The sequence below is a fragment of the Nelumbo nucifera genome, chromosome 7, assembly GCF_055504915.1.
Source record: "Nelumbo nucifera cultivar China Antique chromosome 7, China Antique-T2T, whole genome shotgun sequence".
In the NCBI taxonomy this organism is placed as follows: Eukaryota; Viridiplantae; Streptophyta; class Magnoliopsida; order Proteales; family Nelumbonaceae; genus Nelumbo; species Nelumbo nucifera.
Window position 1 is genome coordinate 19,577,816 of NC_142655.1, and position 24,109 is coordinate 19,601,924.

Below are 24,109 nucleotides of genomic sequence, written 5' to 3' on the forward strand. Positions count from 1 at the left end.
TCTATAAGATTGTAATAAGGCCAAGGGGAGGTTTTTATAATATTCCAAAAAGAAAACGTAACAAATAGTTTGTTTGTTTGGACTACTATCCTACGTGTAAAACACCTATTGGGTGGTCAGCACAGGATTTTAACGGCAACGGTAAAGCTAGCAGAGTAGCCAACGCACTGTAATTTTTTATTTATTTCGGGTGTTTATTTGGGGAAATTGGGTACCCTCTTCTCATAACAGAGTGAACCAGTTTATTTCATTCCGGTCTCGGAGTCTCTTTCTATCTGATTCATGGCTGCCATGGAAGGAGTAATCGGAGCTCAGGCTCAGGATCCTTCTCAAGTTCAGCAGCAGCAACAACAGAAGGTGGAGAAGCTAAATGCGGCGGTGCAGCAGCAGCTCAACTTAGAATCCGTAAAGACTCGAGCCATCGGTCTCTTCAAGGCCATTTCTAGAATCCTCGAAGACATAGACGCCATTGCTCGCACCAATTCCGTCCCCAAATGGTACGATTTCATTCCCATCCTCGACCATTCGCGCCCTCGACCTCTTTGAAGAACTAACATATGATATTTTCAATTTGACTGGTCCCAGTTTAAATTTGTTAAACTACACTGCATAAAGAATTGGAGAATATGTTTTGGCATTGCAACTGTTCTTACAACTGAGCGTTTCTTGTGTGTGCCAATCCTACTAGCCTGAATCTTAGTTTTTTTTTTTTGTTTTTTTTGTTTTTCTGAATATTGCTGTATTCTGTTATTCTTCATTTGTCTGTGATTGGTTTGCTTCAATTTTCCACCTAGTATAGATTTATAGCTATTTTTTTGACAGTAAATAAAATTTCATAAGAAGAAATGGAAGAAAGATACAACCTCGGGTAATAAGGCATCACCGAGACATACCCAAATAATATAACTCCCAGCTCCAACAATACAGAAATTAACGAATTCCTCTCATTACGATCCATGACCCAGCAAAAACAAAGTAATCCCTTATTAACAAAGATCCATATCCACCTACGGCACATCCATAAAACCCATCACTCACTCTCATACAAAATTGCTAAATCATCCCAAAGCGTTTTCTATATACCACTCATACTTCCTCATTGCAACATCTTGGAAAACACCACTTAGTAACTTAAATAAATTCTACTCATTCTCCATTTCACCTGTAGAAGAATTCCAGCTCTATCAATTGGGTATGTGCGTAGAAGACCACCAATTGCGCCAGTTAGAAGAAGTGATTTGTTACACATTGAAGGGGCTAGAAGAACTCGGGGTAGACCAAAAAGAACATGGGTAGAAGTTGTAAGAAATGATTTAAGCACTAATAATTTAACAGTGGATATGGCAATTGAATGTATAAAAGGATTCATGTAGCCAATCCCATATAGTTGGTATAAGGCATGGATGATGATGATGTTTGGGCTTTGTAGAATCTGATTTAACTTATTTTCTTCCCATCTCTATTTCTTCATTGTAGAGAACACTGATGTGGTTCCCACTGCATTCGTATGACTCTAATTAGCAGTTAGTTATTTTCAGTTTGTTAGTTGGTAGTTTATTTCAATTATAGTTATTAGTTTTCTTTTATTATTTTGCCATGTAAGCATTAAGGGTAATTCAGCCCTTTTACTTTCATTTGAATATTAATATAAATTGTAAGAGTGGGGTAGCTGTTGAAAGCTCTCTCTCTCTCTCTCTTTTGAATTCCCTTCTTTGAGTTATTCTTCTCCTATTCTCTTATCTTCTCCTCTTCTCTTTTTCAATTATTGTTTGTTAATTTCTCATTAAACCTAGGACAGATTGTAGTCCTATTCGGCTATTTGTGGGGACCACATCAGTGTTCTCTACACTCCCCCTCAAGTTGGGAATAGATGTTTGTCATTCCCAACTTGCATAGATCTGCCTCTAACTTCTTCTTTGAAACAACTTTGGTGAGAAGATCTGCAAGTTGCATGTTGGAGGTGATGTATGGAAGAGACACTTCTTGAGATGCAACCCTTTCTCTAATAAAATGCCAGTCCACTTCAATATGCTTAGTTCTATCATGTTGTATCGGATTATGAGCTATATTAATAGCAGCCTGATTATCACAATACAGCATTAAGGGCTTCTCATAAGCAATACCCAACTCCTCAAGTAGTGATTTCAACCATAGTATTTTAGCCACACCATTTGCCATGGACCTATTATATTCAGCTTTAGCACTGGAACGAGAAACAACATTTTGTTTCTTACTCTTCCAAGAGACAAGATAACCTCCTACAAAAGCACAATATCCAGAGGTAGACCTTCTATCATCAACACACCTAGCCCAGCTAGCATCTGTGTAAACTTCCATCTTCATGTGACCATTACCCTTGAATAGCACACCTCTGCCTAGACACCTCTTCAAATATGCCAATATCCTCCCAACTGCAAGTAGGTGAGTAGTTCTAGGAGAGTGTATATACTGACTAACAACATTGACTGCATAACTGATGTCCGGTTGTGTGAGACAAAGATAGAGGAGTTTTCCAACTAACCATTGGAACATAGCTTTATCTTCAAGGGGCTCTCCACCCTCTGCACTGATCTAGTGATTCTGTTCAATAGGTGTGTTAGCAGGCTTAACACCCAACTTTCTAGTTTCATCCAACAAATCAAGAACATACTTTCTTTGAGAAACAAAAATCCTATGCTTGGACCTAGCTACCTCAATACCCAAGAAGTATCGTAGCTCTCCTAGATCTTTTATCTCAAACTCTTGATGAAGGAGTTGCTTAAGAGACTCAATCTCACTGTTATCACTCCCTGTCACTACAATATCATCCACATATACAACAAGCAGCGCTAAGGAAGACTTTCTTAATAAACAAAGTGTGATCTAATTGAGCCTACAACCAAACTTCCGAGGGATTGTTTAAGTCCATACAAGGCTTTGTTCAGCCGACATACCTTATTTCTTGTTTCTGCACTATAAAATCCAGGAGGCAACTGCATGTAAACTTCTTGCAAGTCTCCGTTGAGGAAGGAATTTTTAAGATCCATCTGAAACAAAGGCCAGGAGTAACTGGTTGCAAGAGATAATAAAACTCTGATAGTGGTCATCTTTACTATTGGTGCAAAAGTCTCCAAGTAGTCTATACCTTATGTCTGAGTAAATCCCTTTGCAACGAATCAGGTCTTATACCTTTCAATGGAACCATCAGCATTATGCTTCACAGTAAACATCCATCTACATCCAATTGGTTTCTTCCCTTTAGGTTGATCAACTAGCTCCCATGTATTGTTTCTCAGAAGGGCATCCATTTCTACCTTCATTGCATCCTTCCACTCAAGAACTGACAAGGCTTCCTGCATTGTTCTAGAAATGGGAATATCAGCAATTGATGCAAGAAAGGACTTGTAAGAGGGAGACAGATAGTCATAAGACAAGAACTGGGAAATGCAGTGGGCTGTGGATGTGGTGTAATGGCGTTAGCCTTTACAGACCGCAATGGGGAGGTCAAGGTCATCCAATGGAGGTGAGGGATCAACAAAAGGTGGTTAAGGCTCAACAGTAGAAGGTATCTCATCAGTAATATCAGATAAAGGAACTGTGGTACTTGGATCTAGATTTGCATAAGGAATTGGGGTTGGCCTGGAGTGCTGATAATTGAAATCAACCTACCTCCATCGTCTTTGGTAGACTCTCAAATCCCGACACCTCTGACAACCCTCCCCATTACATCCCTCTTCACTCAATGGGACAGGTAAAGGAACTTCTGATGAGTTAACCCCAACCTCACTAATCTCCCTCTGAGGAGAGATCCTAGGATAATAGGGTACATCCTCAAAGAAAGTGACATCCATAGAGACAAATCTCCTCCCAGAAGTGGGTTCATAGCAGCAATATCCCTTTTGAGTTTGTGCATAACCAAGGAAAATACATTTTGAGGCTTTAGGGTCACATTTGGAACAATGAGGGCCAAGAGTCTGAACAAAGCAAGTACAACCAAAGGTTTTAAGGGGAACGATAAACAACTCTTTATCAGGATATAAAAGAATGAATGGAGGTTTCATGTCAAGAACCCATGAAGGAATTTGGTTAATGAGATATACCGCTGTAAGAATGGCATCTCCCCAGAAACGTATAGGCACATTGGAGTTAAACATGATGCTTCTAACCACCTCTAATATGTGCCTATTCTTTCTCTCAGCAACCCCATTATGTTGAGGTGTATGAGGACAAGTACTCTGATGGATAATCCCATGGTCAAGCAAATAAGAGGCTAATGGTTTTGCAAAGTACTCTTTTACATTATCGGATCTAAAAATTTTGATTTTGACCCCAAATTGGGTTAAAATCATCTGATGAAAGATTCGGGTCAAGGTAGGAACCTCATCTCGAGAACGCATAAGGTAAACCCAAGAAAAGCGGGTATAGTCATCAACAAACAACAAGAAATATCTGTACCCCCCATAGCAGTGATGTGATAAGGTCCCCAAACATCGGTATGCACAATGTCAAAAAGAATACTACTTTTATTACTCAATGAATAGGTTGTTCTACAATGTTTTGCAAGCTCACAACTTTCACATCTCAAATTGGACATCTGGACAAACTCAAACAAACTAGGAAACAAACTTTTCAAAGACCTAAAGATATATGGCCCAACCTGACTAATAGACTGAGAAACAAAAGACCTCCTAGTTTCACTATCTTCCCAGTGAGAGCTCCCTCCAAGCAGATAGATTCCATTCGTCTCACGGCCAATCCCAATCACCTTCCTTGTCTTCAAATCCTGAAAAACACATTCAATCAGGGAAAAAATTCACTAAACAATTTTGGTTTTTAGTAATGCTATTAATTGAAAGCAAATTAGTACTAAATTTAAGAATATGCAAAACTCAAGACAAGGAAATGGAATTAGACAACTTGATGTCTCCTTTGCCAGAAATGGGAACAAGAGAGCCATCAACAATAAACACTTTGTCTCTGCCAGAAGATAAGTGATAGGTAGTAAACAGTGAGGGCAAGCCAATCATATGATCAGATGCACCTGATTCTATCACCCAACGGTGTTCAGTGTTACCTGGAGCTGAAGCATGATAAACTGAGGCCCATGTACCTGAATGAGCAAAAGCTGAGGTGGGAGGAGCTGATGACAGTGCTGACGGCTGAGATGATGGTGCTGAATTACCAACTTCACTCTCCAACTGAGTTAGAGCAGCCCAGACAGCAGATAGAGTGTCGAGTGATGTGCCTCTTGTGCCCGATGAGGTTGCACAATCAGTAGTAACAGTCACATTGACATTTCTCTTTTTGTTTCTGAGTTTTGCTGAGATGGGGATGCAACTTCCAACAGGTGTCTTTAGTATGCTTAGGTTTCTTTCAATGTTCACATTACTAGGTCCCTCTTGTCCCTCTTTTTCATACCCCTCTCCTTATCACCCCAGACTTAGGTTTAACTGCTACCAAGGCTGATTCAAAGGGTTGATGCTGCAACATAACTTTTGTCCTACTCTCTTCACTGTGTACTAAGGAGTAGGCTTGAGATAGGATCACACTATCTCTCGTTAGTAGTTGTTGTCTCACAATATCATATTCAGAATTCAGACCGGCTAGGAACTCAAAAACCCTATTAGTTTCAACCCGCTTTCTGTAAGTCTGTGCATCCTTTTGACTTTTCCACTCAATTGTTTCTAGGTGGTCAATTTCATGCCACAAGGATTTCAAGGTTGAGAAGTAAACCTAGACTGGTTTCTCTCCTTGCTTAAGATTATTAACCTCACATTTCAGCTCATAAGCCCTAGCAACATTAAGGGGTTGGGAGTAGGTCTCTTTCATGATGTCCCAAATTTCCTTAGCTGTTTTTGCTCACAAGTAGTTTCGGCTGATATGTGGCTGCATGGAGTTGCGTAGCCATGTCATAACCAAATAGTTCTCCTGAACCCATTTGGCATAAGTTTGATCCTCCTTAGTTGGTTCCTTCACATCCCCCATCAAATAATTCAGTTTTCCTCTACCCCCAATGGCCATCATGGCTGATTGGGCCCATTCTAAGTAATTTGATCCATCAAACTTAACAGTTGTAATCTGAAAGGTGTTCTCAGACATGTTACCAGAACCACCAGCCCCCAAAACACCTTCCCCTTGGTTCTTAAACTCCATTCTTGGTTAAGATGTTAATTAAAAAACAATTTATTATCACTGTGATAAGAGAAATTGCACCCAGAAATTGATAACAGCCGACCTAGGAGGATGAATTGGGTTTGGCAACTGCCCAGAAACAATAAACAGCTTTACTAGCTCTCCAGAGAACAAGAACACTCAGTTCGGAATAAAAAAAGGTCCAACTACTGCCCAGAATTAACAGCAGTCTTGAGTTTTAGGGTTTTCTCTTAAAACCCTAAAAACTCAGGATAAGAGAGGAGATTTCCCAACCACACCTTTCAGAATAAGCAAAAATAATCTTTTTTTAGCTTGATCTCAAGAAAAACAACTTCATGAAAAAACTCTGGCCACCACCTTCAAACTGATATCTGAACCCTAATCTTGAGGATTCGAACCTGCTTCTGATTCTTCCAGATCACTGGATCTCTCCAAGACTCTAGAATCTCTTTAGTAGCAGCCTCGCACTACCAGCAACCTCCAGGAATCAGCCAATGACTTTCTTTCTGCTGAAACTTCCAAACCTAGGAGGTTATCATGTAGTCAGCCTGATTAGACTAGCATAAGAACTCCTAGGTTGGCTCTGATACCAAGTAGTCGAATAGGACTACAATCTGTCCTAGGTTTAATGAGAAATTAACAAACAAAGATTGAAAAAGAGAAGAGAAGAGGAGAAGAAGAACTCAAAGAAGGGAATTCAAAAGAGAGAGAGAGAGAGAGAGAGAGAGAGAGAGCTTTCAACAGCCGCCCCACTCTTACAATTTATATTAATATTCGAATGAAAGTAAAAGGGCTGAATTATCCTTACTGCTTACATGGCAAAATAATAAAAGAAAACTAATAACTATAATTGAAATAAACTACCAACTAACAAACTGAAAATGACTAACTGCTAACTACAGTCATACGAATGCAGTGGGGACTACATCAGCGTTCTCTACATTCATCAACCACTATCAAGATCCAATTTCTTGTTATTTTAAACACCTGGTCTACTACTACTAAATCATCTTCAACCTTCCCCCCCCCAATTGTGTCCATGACCTTATCCTGCATCTCTTCCATGCATTACCAAATGCATCTGTTAGGTCATGTTCGATAATCAATATTTTGATCCCTGAGTGCAAATCCTTACTGACAGCTTTGAAGAATTATCTCCAAATATTTTGTAACAAGAACAAAAGGTTGCATAGCAATGCCTTGTTTTTTACCATAATTCTATCCATCCTTGAGCAAACTTCACAAGATTAAATTATCCCTTTCAACATTGATGGTTGAAGGGATACTAGAAAGAGAAATAATCTAATCTTTGTATAGCTCCTCAGCAACTTTATCCAGTTGATTGTTCTCCTTCAATACCTTTCTTTTGTAAACCCTCCTAAACTTTGTACAATGATCAGCCACACAGAGGTTACCACTCAATTGGGAAAAAAACTTTTGTAATATGTAGTGAATTATGATTCTTCTACCCATTACTTCTTCTCCCAGGTCTTAAATTCTTATCCATTCTCATTACTCCTTTTGTGGTTTAAACTTTAAACCTGTTGTCTGTAATTGTCAAGCACTGAGCATCCCCTTGGGCAATGACATCTTTATGTCCCAACTTGTCTTCTGACTGAGACTTCATAGAATTTCTCTATTCTGGACTTCCCCCTATTGCTATTATCTTTAGATCCACCCTCTATAACCCTTCATATCTTTTCTGAATACCAAATCTGAGATAAAATCCTACAGTAGATGGGTAAAGGACCTACTATTCCATTTTCCATATTAACACTGAAACTCCTTGACTAAAGGAGGACCTCTTTATACAATCAGGAAAGGACCAATACAGGAAATTGGTGTGTAGAATATTTGATTCTTATGGTCCGATTTTAACAATATTTGATTAACTCATGTAAGAAAAGATAATAAGGGAATAATAGTGATCTGTCAATGTATCTATAAAAAAATAGTGATATGTCAATGGGCTCCAAGGGAAGCAAATGGGCTAGCAAATTCTCTAGCTAGGCAAGGGGTTGATAGGGAACATCTGTTTTGGGCTCAACTGTGATTTTGTATTATTTGGGGTAATATTACCCAAGGTTTTAAAAACCAACCCAGAACCGGAATTGTCCTGGCCACTAGTTCCCGGGTCGACGGTTTGACGGTTTGAATGGATGGCCCGTTCCAACAGAAAATAAAAAAATAAAAAAAGACAAAAACCGTTGAACGGGGCGATGGTTCGACTGCCCAGGTCAACAGGTTGTTGACCGGTTCAACGGTTTTTGGCTAGGGACCGGGTTTGGGGTAAAACGGATCGAATTGCCTGGACAGTTCTCGGGTCAAACGGTCTGACCTTCCGGGTCAACGACAGTTCGAAAGTATTGATATTACCCAAGGTTTTAAAAACCGACCCAAAACCAGAACTGTTATGGCCACCGGTTTCTGGGTTGAAGGTTCGACTATCCGGTTCGAATGGATGGCCTGTTCCAACAAAAAAATAAAAAATAAAAATAAAAAATGGCCAAAAACTGTTGAGCAGGTTGACGGTTCGACTGCCCGGGCCAATGGGTTGTTGACCAATTCAACGGTTTTTGGACAGGGACTAGGTTTGGGGTAAAACGGAACCGGTTGCCTGGACGGTTCCCGGGCTGAATGGTCTGACCATCCGGGTCAACAGCAGTTCGAAAACATTGATATTACCCCTCATAATCCTTGTACACTACTGTTTATATTAATGAAGTGTTTTCACTGTTAATCATCAAAAGAAAAAAAAAGGGAGGAGCATTTCATCAAAGCTAGGATGCCAATTTCATCAGCTTTGGATGGAAGGTTCTTCACGAGGAAGTAGCATAAGATTGGTTCCTTTGTGTGTGTACTTCTCTCGATTACTACCAAAAAATGGAACCACTTCTTTAAGCATCTGTATTATTAATTTGCAGCCAGATTCTCCAGCCAACTGATTGCTGTAATCCGTACTATCAACCTCTAACATGCTGTTCATTGGAGTCCTCGGTACTTCTTCATGAAATTTATCCCTTGTCTTAGAAATCACATTCTTGCCTCCCTTGTCATAATTCAGAAATTCAGGTCTAGAATCTGATTCACCTTTCTCTACAAACCCATAAGAAATCTTGCCCTTGTTGAAGCAGATCTCATCTCCATGTGCCACCCGCCCCCCCAATCCCAAGCCAGACATTGTTATCCTCCATCTTGTAAGAACCCAAATCTAACATGATTTCATCTTTCGAAAGTTACTTTTATATTTTCTCAATCAAATAAGACAAGCCATCTGACTTGTTGTGGATATCTCTTCTCCTATAAAGCCTTCTTCTATAAACTAATTCCAATCCCCCTGTCCTTCAATATATCACTTTCCCCAATTGACCTGATCTGCTTAACTCAATTCCCAACCCACGGCCACTTCACTCAACTCTTTTATGCTACATCCTTTTGTCTTTTATATATCTTCCAGCTCGATCCTCCAATTGGAACCTGACCTTTTATCCTGCCTAAAAAGTTATATCCATCTTCTCGAGAAACAGCATAAGACTTTGTCACTTTATAAGGCCCACTTCCTTTCTCTAGCCACTAGCAACATCTCTAACTCTTCCAAAGCTTCTATCTGCATTCCTAAATTTATTAGTCTCCGCATGTCCCACTTTTGAGTTTGAAATACAAAAACGTTCTGTTTGTACTCCATTGGTCACGTTCAACATTCAGCTTTTCTGTTTGTTCATCTTCTCTTTGTTCCACCTGGTAAGATTATTTACCTTCAACCATAGTTCTTAACTCATACTTCTCCCCAGCAAACATCAGATTGACAGTAATTTGAATAAAGTTCATTTCAACTATCTCTATCAGTATCCTTGCATATTTAATGAATTTCCAACTGATATTCTCACTGTCTGCTTGTATGAAGTGCCCACAAGCATTGACAGTTTCTCTAAATGTTTGATTGCAAGAAGCATGGAGGGTGATTGCTGCAAAGATATCCAAACCATCCTTGAAATCTTATCATTCTGATTCATCCCGCTGATGGCAACTGCCTATTAAGCTGAAGCTTTGGAAGACACTGACAAGTCCATTCCCAATCAAGGACAAATGAAGCATCCTCTTTTGCTAAGAAAGAAAAAACAAATATCTAGAAGGGCTAGGGGGAGATAAAAAAAGGACATAGGTTGAAGTAGTGAGAAAGGATTTAAGTGCTCATAATTTAACAATGGATATGGCACTAAACAGAACAGAATGACCAAACAGCAATCATGTAGCTGACCTCATAGAGTTGGGATAAGGATTTGATGATGACGAATTGCCTTTACCTGAACATGATATCATACCCCAGACGCCATTCTTGTGAAATCCAATCCGCAACAAAGTCTTCTTGTTGGTTCATTCCTGAATACCTTCCAATCAAACATCTGTCCAGGAATTCAAATGGTTTCATCATTTTCCAATGTTTGTTATCTCCACAATTCGAAAACTACCTTCTTAAGTTGACCACTCATCTGATAGGGGGAATGCAGTGTGCATCAGTTTCATATAACCCTTCCATGGAGATGAACCTCCATTTCAAAATTCAACTGATCCTATTGCATCCTTTTTCTTTATCAATCCTTGGTCCTAGAAATAAGATTTGATCTCACATGACATATGCTTTTTCTCACTTGAATAAACTTCAATGCCCAAGCTAGTTTGTAATTGAATTTTGCAAAGTTATAAAAACTCACAGAACACATTCTCCATTTATTCTCATTTTATTAGTAAATACCAAAAGAAGCGCATTACATTACTGAAAGTTGTGTAGCAAGGATCACACAATCAACTAAGTGGAGAGGTTTCTATACATCTGTGTAGGTCAATGAGTATTATTTTGTTGGATTGCAGATGACTAAGAACATATGGATGGTTTTGTTGAATATCCAGTAGATTACTTGTATTGTTACCTGATTCAGTGTAATTTGAAGATTCAATGCGCTTTTATTGTTGGAAGAAAACTTTGTTTAAATATGTATCTTGTTTTGTGCATCAGGCAAGATATTCTGGGTCAATTTTCTATGGTCAATCTTGAACTTTACAACATTGTTGAAGATATAAAGAAAGTGTCCAAGGCATTTGTTGTACATCCAAAGAATATAAATGCAGAGAATGCAACAAGTATGTTTTTCGCATCCTTCTCACTATAATGACACATAATCACCTGAATCTTTCTTCACATGAACTACACTAATGGAGATCCAAGCACTGTAGCAGCAGAGAGAAATGGGAAGGTTCATCATAGATGATCTAATGATATGGATTTGATAATATTTTACCATGTTTGCCTTATTCAGGTATTTTGGTTGAATCAGATACTCATCCTTTGTGGCAAGGGGTTAGACTGTGATGCAGGATTAATAACTTTATTAACAAACTGATGCAAAATGGACCTGCAAATAGGGAAAGAAGATAACCTAGGAATCAACACCTAATGGCTTCCGGAAGGATTTACAACCATCATGAAAATTAGAATTACTCTGACATTTGAAGTAGAAAACTCACATTTTATTATTTGATGTTAAAAAGAGAGGGCTTTACATATGTTTGTAGGCAAAGAGGGGATGGTTGGTAAGACTTTTCCCTAGTTTTCCTACTTAAAAACCAAGAAGTACCACCGAGAACGCAAGTCCTATGGATGACTTACTAAGAAACTGGAAAGAGATTGCTTTCACTGCTAGATGCAAGAGGACTCTTTGTCCGTCCTGGTCCCCTCCCCCCTCGGGCTTTATAAAGCTGAATTTTGATGGCAGCAGTGTAAGGAATCTAGGGCCCTCTGGGATTGGAGGAGTCTTCAGGAATGAGGAAGGGATTGTTATTGCTTTATTCTCTGGCCCTATTGGAGAAGGTGACTCTCTTAGGGCTGAGATCCTTGCAGCGCTTGAAGGAATTCGAAGAGCAAAAGATCTAAATATTAGCCGTTTGATTCTGGAAGGTGACTCAAAGGTGGTGGTTAATTGGTTGAAGACAGAGGACAGTGGTTTGTGGAACTTTAACAATGAGAAAAAACAGTTCTTATGGCTGGGTAGGGACATTGAGATTCAGTACAGCTGGGTGAAGAGGAGTGCCAACTCATTTGCGGATGGGTTGGCCAAGCAAGGAGTGAATAGGGAGGCTGTTTTTTGGGCTAGTTTTTAATTTTGGGGAGCTAAGTTATTTTATCTCCATTTGTATTCTTTTCCCTCTATTCTCTTAATTTAATGAAGTTGATGTTATTGATAAAAAAGAAAAAAAGTACCACCGAGAACTAATTAGGAATAGTGGTAAGTGAAGAGGACTTTGGCGTAAGACAGATCCTAATTAACTTAATACTAGGAAGAAGGGAAATTCTGCTTGCTTTATGACTAAAATTCTAGCTTAGTAATATAATTTTGACTCACTAACATAACTCTTAAGCCATTAGGAAAAAAAATCAGTGTAATTAGGAAAACTATTATTGACTAAAAAACTTCTGAAAGATTACAGCAATAGCCCCAAGACTACCAAACTGGTTTCTCCTTCATTTTTTTTATCCACAACAGAAAAATTTTAATTAAGAGAGGAACATTACAACTTTTAGGTAGCCTTGGCTACCCTCCAAACAAACTTAACAAAAAGCAGAAAGAACAGAAAAAAACTTTATCTTTTGAACTTTAAAACTTAGCCCAAAAAACACTGCTCTCTGCTAACCCCTTGCTTTGCTAAGTGATCTGTTAGACTGTTGGCTGACCTTGGGGTCCATTGAAAAACCAATTGTATATCCCTTGAAAGTCTCCTAAACTTTTTGATTTCATTCCTGAAGCTCCATGGAGTCTTTTCATTTTGTTTCAGCCAGCTTACAGTTACTTTTGAATCTCCTTCAACTATCAACTTATTCATACCTAATTCCTTGGCCTTTTGTACCCCCAAAATCACTGCCTTCAATTCTCTTTTTTTGATCAATAATCACTGCCTTCAATTCAGCTGTTGTTTTTTTTTTTGATGAACAATAATGGAATTTTATTAAAACAGAAACTGATTCAGGATTACAATCTCATACAAGATCCCTTAGGGAGGCGCAAGCTGCAGCCTTTCCTGACATAATACAAAGAAATTAGGAAAAGATTACTGGAATCACATCTGAGCCCAAAACAATTCTTCCCTATTTTCCCTTTGCTTGGCTAACACATCAGCCAAAGCATTTGCTGATCTTACCACCCACTTTTTTTTTGAAAAGGTAAGGTAAAAATTTTATTGATAAAGAGGAAAGAGTTACAACAGCAACCCAGTAGAAAACACTGGGAAGACAAACAACTTACAGAACCCAAATAGAGTGAGATTCAAGAAGCAGGAACACATTCTGGTTTTTAAAATCTGAAACAACAGATAACCAGGAAGCAAGTCTGTTGACTGCAATCTTTAACAGATCTTCAGGAGCTATGGCTTTGTTATAGAACACTTGGCTATTCCTTTCAGACCACAGAGAAACTAGGATGACTGCAGGAATTGTTTTCCAGACCAGCTTCCCTTTCTTACTCAGGCCAGATATCTTCCCACCCACTTTATAGACACTGACATATTCCTTGTTAGCCATTTAATCTTCTTAACTTCATTCTTATAGCACCAGTCTCATCAGGTTTCCTTAACCAGCCCACCGCCACCTTTGAGTCCCCCTCAATAATTAGTTGCTGTACCCCCATTTGGTTTGCAAACTGCACCCCTTGTACAGCAGCTAGCTTTTCTGCCCTAACAGAGTCACCAAGTCCTAAAGGACCCGACTACAATAGAACAACCTCTCCAAGCTCGTTCCTCACCCCCCCATTCCAGATGGCCCTGGATTGCCCAAGCTGCTACCATCGAAGTTTCAGTTTCAGTAAGCCTTCAGCCGGAGGACACCACCTTGGGACTACCCTGTTCTTGATGGAAGATCACCTCGCTATTGCCAACCAGTTCTCCAAAAGTCATTAAAGGAGAACTGATGGAACAGGTCCAAAGTCTTCAACCATTGTTTTGCCTTGGTCAATACACATCCTTTTAATTTCTGGTTATTTCTTTCCTTCTCTTGAAATATTCTATCATTCCTTTCTTTGCATATTGTCCAAATCAAGGCTGTTCTAGCACATCTCTACATTGATCTTCCTCCTTTTGTAGGCCAGCTGAAGGTAGATTGTTCAAAGATCAACTGTACTTCTGCTAGCAAGCTCCAACTACACCCAAACAAAGAGAGAAGCCAAACCCACAATTCTGTAGAGAGTGGACAGGAAATGAATAGATGGTAACAGTCCTCCCGTGAGCTCTATAGAGGCTAACACCAGTTGGGAGAAATACAAAGGAAGGGTCTTCTCTTTTGCAGGCTTTCTGAAGTGTTTACTTTCCCATAGTACACTTCCCAGCAGAAGGCCATAACCTTTGGGGGAATTGGCCTGAACCAAATTTCCTTAAAAGGAAAGACCTGTTGTTGAATCCCCTACCTCAAGCAGCCCTGAAAACAAGCCCAATATTACCCCATTTTGATCCCTTATTAACCCTCCTATTCCAGAAGGACCTGAATTACCAAAGCTGCTGCCATCAAAGTTAAGTTTAAGGAAGCCATTCTCAGGTGGGTCCCAGATTCTTGAAATGATGAGGCTGCAACTGTGCCCCACTCCCTATATATCATCATGGGTAAAGTCTGAGAATAAATTCAGTGACTTCACCCAATGTTCCACCTTCACCATAATACTGGTTTCTCCCTCATTTAGTTCATTAGCTGTATGTTTTTAGAGTTCCTTATCTCCACCCTAGCTAGAATTCTAAAGGTGGACAGTAAGTAGATTGGTAGGTTTTGCTAAGGTTGCTCTAGTCAGGGTTATTCTCACACCTATAGATAAGTAATTCCTCTTCCACAGGGCCAACTTCTTTATAAACCTTTCCACCATTGGCTTCCAAAAAACTTCTGACCTTGGATTCCCTCCCAATGGTAGACCTAAATGCTCCAATGGCCATTGTTTAACTTCACACCCCAGAATCTCAACTAGCTCTCTCATACTTTCATCTTCCGTGTTAATCCCTGCTATACAACTCTTTCCCCAATTTGTCTTCAGTTTGGAGACCGATTCAAAGGAATTAATGAGCTCTCACAGACTTCTTATGTTCTCTTGATTACCTCCCTCATAGAATAACATGATGCCATTTGCAATCCGCAAATGTGTGGCTGTCACCTCAGGTCTTCCTATCCTCCATCCTCTAAATAGGTTGCTCTAGTCAGCCTCCAAGATCATCTTACTTAGAACATCAACAATTAAAGTGAAAAGGAAGGGAGAAAGGGGATCCCCTTGTTCAAACCTCTTTTCATTGGAAAGTAATCTTTAGCCACACCATTAATCATGATTGTGTACTGCACTGAGCTTAAGCAACCCTTCATCCACATCCTGCACCGCTCCCCCAATCTTCCTCCAAAATGCTTCCTTTCAAGGAGTCTGCTTCAACATTCAACTTGGAAAATTCAAGATTGGTTTCCCATCTTGAGTTTGAGGGAGGGTGTGGAAGATAGGATTATATTCTTCAGTTTTCTTTGAGGGAGGATATTGGGGGTTATAGAGGTGTTTTTGTAATATTGTTAAAGATATGGGGACTTTTCTGTATTTATGAAAGTAAAAGTGGTCTATTTGTAATTTTGGGATGGTTGTGTCTTCTTATTTAAGCCCTAACATGGACTTGTTTGGGCTTGCCTTGAGGGGCTTGGTACAAAGGCGGCTTGTAGAATTAGGAAAGCAATATGGTTTACATCACATTAGCTTCTTGAAGTAATGCAATTGAGGAAAAAAAAGAGATTGTGGGATAAATGCTTGAAAATGTGTTATATGTTTGATTTTATTTTTAAATTTTCATTCTAATATGCTTTACATGTTATGTTTATGTATTTTAATTTTAGATAATAGGTTTTTCAAAACATTTGTTTTGAAACTTAAGTTTATATTTTTTATTAATATTATGTTTAATATTTTTTGGCATTTGTTTTTGTGTTTTTGCCCCTTGCTTCAAAAAAGGCGTGCGCCTCACCTTGCGCCTTGCACCTTGGGTGCAAATCACTCCTTGTGCTTTTAAAACACTGTCGAATTTATGGTTGAGAGAGAGTGAGAGAGGCCAGTGCTTCAAGGGCATGGTTTTCTAGGTGCCAAAGCGAGGCTAGGCGATAGGAGGTACCTACGCCTTTTTTTAACACAAACCATGAATCCTAGCGTAGGTTCCTAGCAACCATATTTCACTAGAAAATGAAGATATTCATGAGAAGAAAAAGAAGAAAGAAATGAAGCTCCAGAAATATAGGGGCTGAGCCCCAGTTTTTGTCATAGAAAAGAAGAAAAGAAAAGGTGAAAGAAGAATATTTTGATTGGACCAATTTTTAAGTTCTTCCTTTCTTATTGGTTCAGGTTTAAGTCTTTGAGGGTTCAAGACAGCATGAACCAACATGTATCTTGATTGAACCCAAAAAAATTGGAAAATAGTAAAAAGAAACTAGTATATAAACTCTCCATGGGTGCCTTCTTGCTAGGCGTCACGTTGACAACTATGTTTAAGGGTTGTATCCTTTTCTGATTTGTTTCCCAATCACGGATTGATTTCCTCTCCCATTGATGTAGGATTTGTTTTTTTTTTTCTGTTATTTTTTCACTTGTTTTGTGTGGATTAATACATATATGCCGATATTAGTAAACAAATAAGAATGAAGTACAAAAAGATGAATAAACTGTCAAATTGTACTAATTTCTAAGCTCAAGGTTGGGGCTTTGAACACTGTAATTATGGTTGTGGTGTTGTTGAGTGCAATTCTTCCATTGACACACAAATTCTCATTCTTCTACATAATTTAGGACTATTTATTCATTTTTTTTATTGTGTACAAATGCCTGAGGGTGTGATTGACCTTTCCCAGATTCTTTTTATAAATCGCTCAGACCATCTATGTTATAGTTCCTCATTTATTGTTTATTTTGTCATGTGAAAGTGATTTTCTTAGGTTTGCTAGGAAGTTCCTAATTCTGTTTTTGTCAATTACATGTAGTGTTTTTAGTAACATCTTACTAGTTTTTTATAGGTAACAAAAATACATTCATTAAATACAGATTCTTACAAGTTTTTTATAATGGAATATTTTGGTTACAGTTCTTCCCGTGATGTTGTCATCAAAGCTATTGCCTGAGATGGAAGCAGAGGACAACTCCAAGAGAGAGCAATTACTACATGGGATGCAAAACCTTCCAATACCCACACAAATTGAAACGCTAAAGGTGTTTTGAAGTCATGTTAAAACCCCAAGTTTCTTTTTCTTTGTTTATCTCAGCCATGTTCTTTCTTCTATTTTACAGAAGAGAATTGACATGATTGGAGCAGCCTGTGAAAGTGCTGAAAAGGTCATTGCTGATACTCGCAAAGCCTATGGTCTGGGCACTCGTCAAGGGCCCACAATTGTTCCAACTTTAGACAAAGTTCAAGCTGCAAAAATTCAAGAGCAAGAGTCTTTACTTCGTGCTGCTGTAAATTATGGTGAAGGTGTTTCTCTCACTGTTCGTTCATTTAGTTCCTACTCAATCAATATTTTCATCTTCATATCAAGTCAGCCTTTAGTGTTTTGTTTTCTTTGTCATTACAAGAAGATTCAAGTCAAAATCATGTGCTGTATTTTTTGATTAGTTAATGGTTTTATTAAGATCTGGAATAACCAAGCATCACATGCATCCCTTGGAGAGGTGCAAGATGCAGCCTCTCACAACACAACAAGATAACACTTACAACTGAGCCTGGTCAAAGTCGTGTGCTGTTTAGTAATTGGTTTTATTCTGCTGTTAATCATTGAGTTGCTATACCTGCTGTCATGAGGAGGATTTTATCAGTTCTTTGATTTCCATTATTCCCAAAATTTATACTTTAGTACATGAAGTTAACAGTGAGAAACACTTGAGATGGCATGGACTTCTAGGAGCTAAGCGAAGTCATATGTGATGCACTCCATTATGAGAAAAACGGAAGTACATCAAAATTCTTAAACTTCTAGAAAGAAAATGAGAAAGAATAAATACAAGTATGTTGATAAAAAAACAATAAATACAAGTAAGCTGTGTATTATACCAAAAACCTTGCTGATTCTTTAGAAAGGGCTTGGATGAATAGAGAGGAGTTGGCTTGGGGGATGCCAGTTATGGGATTGAAGCTGTATCTCTGTTTTGAATAACAGAGTACAAGTTTTGTCAGCCTTTGGCTCTTCTATTGTATTGGTTCCCTTCTTCCAAACTTGTTGGATGTTTGGGTTGTTTTTTTCCACTCCATATTACAATTTCTCGAGGTTCCCCATTGCACCATCACTAGAGTTTTCACAAAGAACAATAATGTCAATAGCAAACTGTAGATGGGAAGCTCTAACTTGTTCTCTCCACACCCTAAAACTTCTAAGGAGACTCCTAGAATTTGCTTTGGATATGAGGTGGCTTGGCACATCTGCTAATAGGATAAATTGAAAAGGAGAAAGTATGTCACCTTGTCTAATTTCTCACCTAGTAGGAATAAATCTTTTCTTTTGGGATAATTAACAGAAATTTTATTAAAAGTAAAAAGCAGAAAGTACAATAGAAATGAGGGAGGGGTAAAATCTCTTAACCCTCCCTGAGATTCATATTCTTGTTACAACATTGGGGAATAACTCCTTTGGAGTTGCACTAACTAAAAGTGAATAGTTCACAGATCCCACACAACTGTTAACCCACCTCCATCTCTTACCAAAATTACTCTTATCCAATCCAAAAACTCCCAACATTATGCTTTTCCTAATCCAAGTTTGCAAACCCAACCTTTCTTTCCCAATCTCTTCATTCCAAGCCCAAACCAAATGAATAGACCCAGCCATTTCTCTTGGTCCCTAAGCTCTCACTTTTGGAGCCATTTCCCTCATTTAAGGCCAATATGCCTCTTAATTTAGTCTATTTGAGCCCAATCTTAGTATCAGAAGAGGTACCAGAAGAATAAGAATACGCTAGAAGATATTTTCTACTATTTATTTATTTTTATTAGGTAACTTTAGTGGCATGTAAGATCAGGGTTTCTTGTCCCTATAAATGATTATGTTCTTTTATTGAAATTAATGAAAGAATGAAGTTTATATGAAATTGATTTTTTTTGCAATTCTTGGAGTTTATGAATTCAGTTGTCCTTTCTCTCTTGATGGCAAAACTATCTATCTATCTATCTACTGGGTTGCTCTATTGCAACCTGGGTGACCAGGGTTCAAATTTTGGAACATCCCACATATTATTGGAGTCACTGGTTTCATCGGGATACTCCTTGATTCCATTCCTTGAGTGCACTTTGCCAATTCTGTGGATGCTCTCCACTCATTCCCACCGTTCTACAAGACCATTATGGCTAGTCAATGTCTAGAAATATGAGGTAAGCATGTTGTATGGTGTCCAATTTCTAGAATACCTTTGTTTGATATAGAATTGGAGGAATACATTAATCTTCTTAGTATGCTGTAGCCAACAAATATCCATTATTCATTGGGTCCTAGATGGTGGAATCAATGCCTAGATAGGTGGTTTACTGTTAAAAGTTGTTTTATGATGTAATTATTAGAAATCAGGTGGAGCAGTTTCAAAGGTGTTGCTTGGTGCAATGGTAAAATCTTAGGTGACAAGTGTTTGAAAATGGGTTTGAGTAGGTGGGTTCTTCCTTCCAAGTTCCAACATTTCAAGTGTCCATTGCTTCCAATTCATTTGTCTGTTTGAAAAGGAGGCATAGAATCATACAGAGAAGCCTTAGAGCTGCTGTAACTTGGACTATTTGGGAGGAGAGAAATGCAAGAATATTTCTTGAGAAAGAGAGAAGTAAGGATGTCTTAATAGAATGCATAAGTCATAACCATCAGAGTCATTCACTGGCTGAAGCCTCTAGAGTTGTTCTCAGACTTTTTGGTGGAAGACCTACTTAGAAAGTGGTTGGGGGCGGCTAGCTCTTCAGCAGTGAAACCTAGAAGTGGTGTGTCCTGGAAACCACTGACTGAGGGATTCACAAAATTGAATTTTGATGGCAGCAGGGGGGGTGTATCCTGGGGTACTTCCCAAGGTTCCATAATCATATTTTCTTAATAAATATCCATAATTTTCATAAGAAAAGTATAAATTTCATTTTTAAGTATAGAAAATCAACATATTCCAACATATTCATGGGAAGAAAAAGAAGAAAGAAAAGAAAATTAAAAAAATGTAGGGGCTGAACCCCTATTTCTGTTATAGGAAAAGAAGTATAAAAACACAAAATTAGTAAAGAAAAAGAAGAAAATGTGTTGATTGGACAACATTTTATGTTCTTTCTTACTTATTAGTTCAGGTTTTGAAGTCTTTGAGGGTTCAATACAGCATTTAGCAATGTTAGTGTTGATTAAACCTTAACAAATTAGAAAATAACAAAAAGAAATTAGTATATACACACACACACACAAAATGAGTATTTTAGTTTAAAAATGTCTATTTTATAATTATAACCTCAAAAAAGTAGGACTATAAAAGTTTGTTATAATACACTATAGAAAACTGCTTGGCGATTAGGTGAGGCGAGACCCCAAGGGTGCCTTGTCTCCTAAGCGTCGCCTTGACAACTATGCTGTAGGAATGATCTTGGTCATGTGGTGGCACTTTTCTTGGGTCTGGTTGGTGATGGGGATTCCTTGAGGGCAGAATTAATTGCAGTTGTGGAAGGGGTAGTCAAAGCAAAGGAATTGGGTCTGCACAGGCTAGTTGTAGAAGGTGATTCTCAATTGGTGATCAATTGGCTACAAAGTAAACAGAATGGCCTTGGAAGTATCATAATTAACTAAAGAAAATTAAAAGACTTTCTAGGGATATGGATGTGAGATTCCAGTCGGTCCAAAGGGCAGCTAACAGCATGGCTGGCTACTTGGCAAAACAAGGGGCTGGGAGAAATCAGTTGTTTTCAGATCAATTGTAAAGATTTTCAATTTTGGAGATTAGCCGTTTTTATCTCCATTTGTATTGTACTCTTTCTTTATCACTTTAATTAATGAAAGTTTCAGTTATAGTTAAAAAGGGGTTTTAGTCTTGAGTGGCCACTTTTTGCAAAAAAACAAAAAAAAATGCAAGGTTTGGTTTGTATCTAGTCCACCCCTCCCAAGACCCTGGATGGCTGTGAACAATGTTCGGTAATGGCCCTTTTGGGTGGAGCAGTTTCAAGTCGAAGGAGTATGAGGAAATGAAATCTCTCTAAAGAGTGGAATTCGATAGTTTTTTGACAATTTATCTCCTAAAGTTTAGATGTTTTTACATGGCAAGTTTGTTTTTCATGTAAAAAAGATGTAAAGATGTGTGGCACTTATTCAGTCATTGTGGAGTGGCAGAGATCATATGATCATACTTTTTGTGCTATGGAGGCTGTCCTTGTCCCAGATTCAGTCCTAGCTAGCTGCATGAGAATCTTTCGCTTCCAAAAGAAAATGAAATAAACAACCATGGACAAACCAACTATACAAGGAGACTCACTGAGAGTGGAACTAATGGGGTGATTAGACATTTATACCTAAACCTAAATCCAACCAACTATACAAGCCAATTTGCAAAATAGTCCCTATATGTTCTTGTATGCATAATACAAGCCCATCCAGAGAAAATGAAATAAACAACCTAAGGCAAACTAACAAGATGAAGAAGCAACAAAAAGATCAAAGAATGTAACTACTCCAGCTATCTCTCACCTGCAACCAATCATTTCTTCCTTCTTACTCAGCTTCTGCCCTAGTTCTCTTCAATGAAAAGTTTTCACCATTTTATGAGTTCTCTCCTCCTTTACCACCCTTTCTTTAATGCCTCCACTTTTCACCATCAAAGCCAAACCTCCCTTTTCAACCTTGTATAGACCTCAACTTATTGAGGCCTATGGTTTAACCATTTCCCTCTAAACAACTTTACAAACCTTGAAAGCAATGGAACTGAGTTCAAATAATTCAGTTCCAATAGAAGTCACTTCTACTGCTTGAAGGGCTAAACATTGTCACAAAATGCAAAGTGCATAGTAATATTTTTTCTGATTGATAACCGTATTACTAATCTTAAAGGATCTTACACATTCAGGATTACGAATACCTGGAGATCAGAGGCACATTTCTTCTGCCCTTCCCTTACATCTTGTAGATGTGCTTACTGCTGGAGATGGTACACAGGGTTTCGCTGATGCTTCTGGTAAGCAGTTTCTATCTTCCTGTTGTTACAAATTTCTGAATATTTTCTATAATTCTAGTGTAACTTTGTTGCTTTTGTGGTGTGCATTTCTTTTGCAGGAATGTATCAAAAGAACACGCCCCCCTTGTCATCGAACACTGTTGGCATTCAGGGAGCTGTACCACAGGTTAGAGTGTTGATATGACTTGAATCTAATGTGTGTGGTTGTTTTAGCATAGGAATGTGTGTGGTTGTTTTAGCATAGATGAAAAAAATTCAATGTACTGGTTCTATGCCATGGTTTATACACTTAATTACTAATCCTCTTTTAGCTCATCTGCTTCTGGTTTCTGTGTAAGTGGATTTTAATGTTTCTGTTCCTACCATACAGATGCATTTTTCTCAGCAGTCAGTTCTTTTTATCCTCCCTTTTTCTGATATTGACTTTTTTGTTATCCATAATTGATGTTACAAAAAGTGTTCCATTCCAGAAACCTGCTCTAGTTATATATAAAGTAAGAACGTCATTGTCCATTTTCATTAGTCCACACTCCACAATGGTGAACATAGTTGGCTTCCATTTTGAAGTTATGAGTGGACTTTTGATGTAAAAGGTTCTGTTTGTTGATTTTACCTTCGATTTTATTGGGTCTAACTGCCTATTTGATTCTCATGTTAAAATCTAGGGCTATCTTCATTGTGTTCACTGTGGAATAAATGAGCATGAGTACCCTGATTTTCTTCACATTTATGAAAGATCATGATGGTGCTTTTGAAATCCAGTGGTGGGAAGGGTAACTAAGAAAGTAAGAAGCTTACCACTTGGGAAGGAACTATCTGTTTAAGATGCGGAATTAACCTAATCAAATCCATCTTATCTTACCTATTTACTTTTTACCAGTTTCCAAAATCTGTGTTGATAGCAAAAGTAATTTTTTTGATCAATAACTACAGATTTCATTAAACCAGAAAATAGAATACAAAGAGGGAGAGATAAAATCTCTTAACTCTGCCCAAATTTAATGAAGAAGTTACAATTGAGCCCAAAATAACTGATTTCTTCCCACCCCTTGTTTTGCCAAGACATTGGCAAAGCCATTAGCTGTTCTTTTGACCCAATTAAATCTCACATCCATGCTTCGTATCAACCATTTAACTTTCTTCCTTTCATTACTATAACTCAATAATCCGGCTTCTTCCTTTTGTAGCTAACCCACCACCAATTTTGAATATCCTTCAATAATCAACTTGTTGATGTTCATCTCCTTTGCTCTTTGTACTCCTTCCATCAAACCCAACATCTCATCCCTCAATGAATCCCCAACATCAATTGGCCCTAAGAATAGACCAATGATGTTGCCCATCTTGTTCCTGAAGAACCACCAATACCTGAGGGACTTGGGTTGCTTGCACTACTTCCATCAAAGTTCAGCTTAATGAAGTTGTGAGTTGGTGGGGACCAACCATGGTTAATAACTGAAGGAAGGTGAAATCCATCATATGGATGGCCGAACCATGCCAGATGGCTGGGCGAAATTTCAAAAATTTTCTTTTTACCCTTCCGGGAATCGTATTCCCAGTTTTAGAAAAATTGCTTTTTCTAGGATTGTTCTTGCACCGAAATTGGACCAGATTTGAAACCAACAGAAAGGGAGAGAAATACCTGATACGGAATCCACAAGTGTAGCTCCCAAAGTGGTAGTTCATGCCCAAAGAGAATACCAAAACCAGCTTCCACTGAAGATGGCACAACTTGAATTGAAGCCGGTTCAACAACACAGGTTTTAGCAAAACTGTGATCC

General features: G+C 38.4%; 1 protein-coding gene across 1 annotated transcript in view; it reads left to right on the plus strand.

Moving 5' to 3' along the window:
• The first annotated feature begins 213 nt into the window (after window positions 1–213).
• MED8 (mediator subunit 8) overlaps window positions 214–24,109 on the plus strand; it is a 44,957-nt gene continuing 21,061 nt past the window's right edge. Inside the window, exons 1-6 of the mRNA XM_010246144.3 lie at window positions 214–497; window positions 11,147–11,271; window positions 17,254–17,378; window positions 17,457–17,640; window positions 22,221–22,328; window positions 22,427–22,494. Of these exons, the coding sequence (XP_010244446.1) occupies window positions 283–497; window positions 11,147–11,271; window positions 17,254–17,378; window positions 17,457–17,640; window positions 22,221–22,328; window positions 22,427–22,494 (825 nt within the window). The 5' untranslated portion in view covers window positions 214–282. The remainder of the gene's footprint in view (window positions 498–11,146; window positions 11,272–17,253; window positions 17,379–17,456; window positions 17,641–22,220; window positions 22,329–22,426; window positions 22,495–24,109) is intronic.